The sequence below is a fragment of the Microcebus murinus genome, chromosome X (assembly GCF_040939455.1).
Source record: "Microcebus murinus isolate Inina chromosome X, M.murinus_Inina_mat1.0, whole genome shotgun sequence".
Classification (NCBI taxonomy): Eukaryota; Metazoa; Chordata; class Mammalia; order Primates; family Cheirogaleidae; genus Microcebus; species Microcebus murinus.
This window is the reverse complement of record NC_134136.1, coordinates 32,023,290-32,027,571: the sequence shown is the minus strand read 5'-3', so window position 1 is coordinate 32,027,571 and position 4,282 is coordinate 32,023,290. Positions and strand designations below refer to the sequence as shown.

The following is a 4,282-nucleotide window of genomic DNA, read 5'->3' as shown; positions in this document are numbered from 1 at the left end:
AGTCTGGACCCACCAAAGAGGAAAGCAGTTGCTTCTGGTCCCTTCCCTGAGTTTTCATTAACTGAAGTCATACTGTAGGAAAAAAGACTGAAGTCTGTCAACACACTTGGACAGACTTTTGTCACAAACCATTGTCTGTTCTGAGGCCCAACAGACTTTGTTTCAGGACATTGTATGCTCTTCAAGCCCATTCAATTCTAAAAATCATTTACTACCCCTGCTAAAATTATCAACACTTACCCATCTCCCTTTCTCCTAAGAAGGGTACAGAACCATTTGTACCTCATTGCATGGTAGGGTAATCACTCTGTGATTCTCCCCCCAGGCACATTAATAAATGTGGATGCCTTTTCTCCTATTAATCTACTGTTTGTCAGTTGATTTTCAGTGAACCTTCAGAGGGTGAAGGTGAAATTTTCCTTTAGCTTCTACGTTACAAACAGAAATCAAACAAGTAACCAGATGAATAAGATAATTTCAGATAGTTACAAGGGTTAAGAAGGAAATAGAGCAATGTGATAGAGTGACTGGGTGAAAGCAGCTAAGGGTACATATGCTGCTTTAGATTAAGCAGCCTAAGCCTCTTTGAGGAAATAACTTTGGAATGGGGACCAGATGATGGGAAAGAGAAGCCACAGCTAAGTGTTAGGGGGAGAGCGTTTCAGGCAGAGAGATTAACAGGTGTAAAGGACCAGAGGTGGGAAGTGATTTAGCACTTTTGAGGAACAAAAAGAAAGCTGCTGTGACTACAGCATAATGAGCAAAGCCAGGACTAGTGTTAATGAACGCACAAGGTGGGGGGTTCTCTATTGCTCGCAGCACAGAAAGCCAATTACTGAGGCAAGGAGGATTGTTAAGGAAGAAAGGATTTATTGCGGAGTATTCATCAACCGGGAGGTGGGAGGAATGGATTGCCACAAATCCACCTCCATGACCAACAGGGTCAGGGGTTTTTCTGGAGGTGAAATGAATAATGCATGAGGGGCATAAGCATCATTACATGTTTGGGGTATAGTGCAGGGCATGCAAGTGCAGTGAGAAATCATAATATTACATACATTCCATGATCAAAAAATGGTGGAAAAGTCCCTTCCAGGGCAGGTATTTAGTAGTATAATGAGCTAGGGGTTAATATTGGTTGTTCTTTCAGCCTCGCTTGCAGGCCAGATGCGGGGAGTAGGCTGCTCAGAAGGTCTTTGGGCACAATCTGTGGTTGGGTGTGGCGGTGGAAGGCTTTGTAGTTATCTCCTGGCTGCAAGGACGTTCTGCTGTTTTGGAGAAAGAAACTCTAAAGGGAGTGCTTCAGTGCAACAGAAAGTTGCAAAGTTTTGGTCAGCAAATCTTACTGGCCTGGGAACTTGAAACATAAGAGAACTACAAAAAAAACTGTAAAAAATGTTTTCTTGCTTAATAGAGCTTGCTACAGTAATAGAAGATCAAGTCAGTGACATGGACAGGAATGATAGCACATAGGAGGAAATTTGAGTTCATCATAAACAGTTTGATTTCATTTTAAATGTGAGTGGAAGCTATTAGAGGATTTTAAGCAGGAGAGTAAGATGATATGAATTGTTCTCATCAAAAATCAAAGAAATCTAAAATACTCAAAGATTTAAAAGATTGGTAGTGCCCAGGGTTGGTGAGTATGTAAACAAATAATGTCCTCTCATAGATGATTGTTGAGAGTTGAAATTAGTGTAATTTTTTGCCAGGATATTATCTTGTAATTTGTATCATATTTTAGTATTGCAATGATGGGTTCAGAGAAGATTTTGAATACTTATATTGCAGAAATGTCATGTTAGAATCATCTCATGTATGATAGATATGTTTGATTCATTCAAAATATATTTTTCACTTGCTTTATCAGAAAAACCATCATTATATATTCATGCTCAAAAGTGGTATTATTTGGACTTAAATACACGCAATGTATATTACATATACACAATATATATATTTTCCCATGTAACAACCATAGGAATTCCTAAGATTTCCCTGAATTTTAAGCATTTAGACTGAGATCTGCTGCAAAAACTCACAAGATTTTTACAAGTTTTCATTTTCCATAGAATACAAGGACAGCTGGGCATGATGGCTCATACCTATAATCCTAGCACTTTGGGAGGCCGAGATGGGAGGATTGCTTGAAGCCGGGAATTTGAGACCAGGCTGAGCAAAATTGAGACCCCCGTTTCTACTAAAAATAGAAAAAATTAGCCAGGCATGGTGGCTCACACCTTTAGTTCCAGCTACTTACTTGGGAGGCTGAGGCAGGAAGATCACTCGAGCCAAGGAGTTTGAGGTTGCAATGAGCTATGATGGCATCATTGCATTCTAGCCCAGGCAACATAAAGAGATCTTGTCCCAGAAAAGAAAAAAACAAAAATGAAAACAAAGAACCCAAACCAAACCAAAACAACAACAACAAAAAGAAGACAAATAGAGCATTGGGAGGAATACAAGAGTATTTGACAGTTCTAGCATCTAGCAAGGTCCTAGCACCTAGAAAGCCCTGTCAGTTCAGGTATTGCAAGTCACATAGCCTCGTGTAACATATATGTGAGTGAAGCTGGATGATCAAGAATGTGGTTGACTCAGGAGTAAGTGCCCTATCAAAATGGATGGCTTCTACTTCTTGCTAATTGTTGCCATGAGGCAATTTAGGCCCACGCTTGCCTAAATTTTCCTTTCCTAAATATTCCTTTTTTCCCCCAAGAGATAGCAGAAACACAAAAGGTTTTTTTTTTCAGTGATATTTCCATTTAATTTACTTTTAGTAATAAAATTTTTTTCTATCTTATACATGATTGAACACATATTTTGCTTTAAAATTAACAGGCACAATTGAAGAAACAATGGTTTATTTTTCTAATCAAGTGATCAAGCTGCTGAATCTTAAGGCCTTAATAAATGTTGCATCTTATTATTTTCATTGAATAATAAAACCATTTTGATTATTCCTGGTAAATAGCAATTTTGTTTCTTCAGTGGCTTCTATTTGCCAAACAGTCATGATAGATGGTTTAACATGGTGGCTACTGCTTCCAGGGGATTCTATCAGATGACTCCTCATTTCTAGTACAGCAGCTCTTGGCAATCTTTCATCAAAAGTCCATCTATCAGGACTTCTCTATGGTGGGTGGCCAAGGAGTCCTGCTTTGGCTGCCAGAGCTTCATTCTGCTGAATATGATATTCCTGAAATCTCACGAATACTCTTTGTGGCATCTTTAAATATTTCTGTAAACAATGTTCTGAACAGGTGGTCTCTTCAGGTTTTACTTCTCTTGGTGTGAAGTCTTTAACACAGTCTAAAAAGCAGGTTTCTGTAAGTTTACTGTGGGTCCCAAGAAATTCCTTAAACTGTTTTATCTGATCAGATTCTGGTATTTGTGCAACCATATTCTTTTGGTATGTTTATTAGTCACCTTTTCTGATGCATGAGTTTCCTTTCTGTTCTGGAAAAGCTGTCCAACTTTTGCTTGAATATCTCCAGTGAGGCTGTTTCTTACTCAAGCACAGGCTCTCGCATCCGACATCTGTATGAGGCTGGGGGGCTGCGCTGGGTTGAGTTGGGGACAGAGGGTCAGGATCAGGGCAGGCACTGCGGCTGCTCCATAGGAAAGAATGAGAAACAAAAAAGTTTATGCAAAATTCATTTCTCAAAAATAAACTGCTAGGCCGGGCGCTGTGGCTCACGCCTGTAATCCTAGCTCTTGGGAGGCCGAGGCGGGCGGATTGCTCAAGGTCAGGAGTTCAAAACCAGCCTGAGCAAGAGCGAGACCCCGTCTCTACTATAAATAGAAAGAAATTAATTGGCCAACTGATATATATATAAAAAATTAGCCGGGCATGGTGGCGCATGCCTGTAGTCCCAGCTACTTGGGAGGCTGAGGCAGGAGGATTGCTTGAGCCAGGAGTTTGAGGTTGCTGTGAGCTAGGCTGACGCCACGGCACTCACTCTAGCCTGGACAACAAAGTGAGACTCTGTCTCAAAAAAAAAAAAAATAAATAAACTGCTAATTTAGAACTCTGCATTCATTTTCTCACCTTTTCTCACACTTCTCTACCTGTGTTCAGCTGACTTGGTAACCTAATGGCTTTGTGGCTATCGTGTGCCTGTAGGTATCAACTGCAGCATGACAAGTGACTCTTCCAGTTATCTATTTATGGGTAACAAACCATGCCAGAATTCACTAGTGTAAACTATAACTGATATTTATTCTCATAGATTCTGTGAGTCAGGGATCAGGAAGCACACAGTGGGGACTGCTCTTCTCT

General features: G+C 40.2%; 1 protein-coding gene across 1 annotated transcript; it reads right to left on the bottom strand.

The window, feature by feature from the left end:
- Positions 1-3,133: 3,133 nt before the first annotated feature.
- LOC105884177 (mitochondrial import inner membrane translocase subunit Tim9-like) lies at positions 3,134-3,403 on the bottom strand. The gene is made up of 2 exons (XM_075999134.1): positions 3,271-3,403; positions 3,134-3,186 (listed from the first exon to the last, which is right to left on the bottom strand). The coding sequence occupies exons 1-2, from the start codon at positions 3,401-3,403 to the stop codon at positions 3,134-3,136; spliced, it is 186 nt and encodes a 61-aa protein (XP_075855249.1).
- Positions 3,404-4,282: the final 879 nt, after the last annotated feature.

Coding starts and splice junctions, on each gene's coding strand:
- LOC105884177 (XM_075999134.1), bottom strand. CDS start 3,403: ATGGTTGCACAAATACCAGAATCTGATCAGATAAAACAGTTTAAGGAA. Junction 3,187..3,270: donor AAGAGAAGTAAAACCTGAAG/AGACCACCTGTT, acceptor AATATCATATTC/AGCAGAATGAAGCTCTGGCA.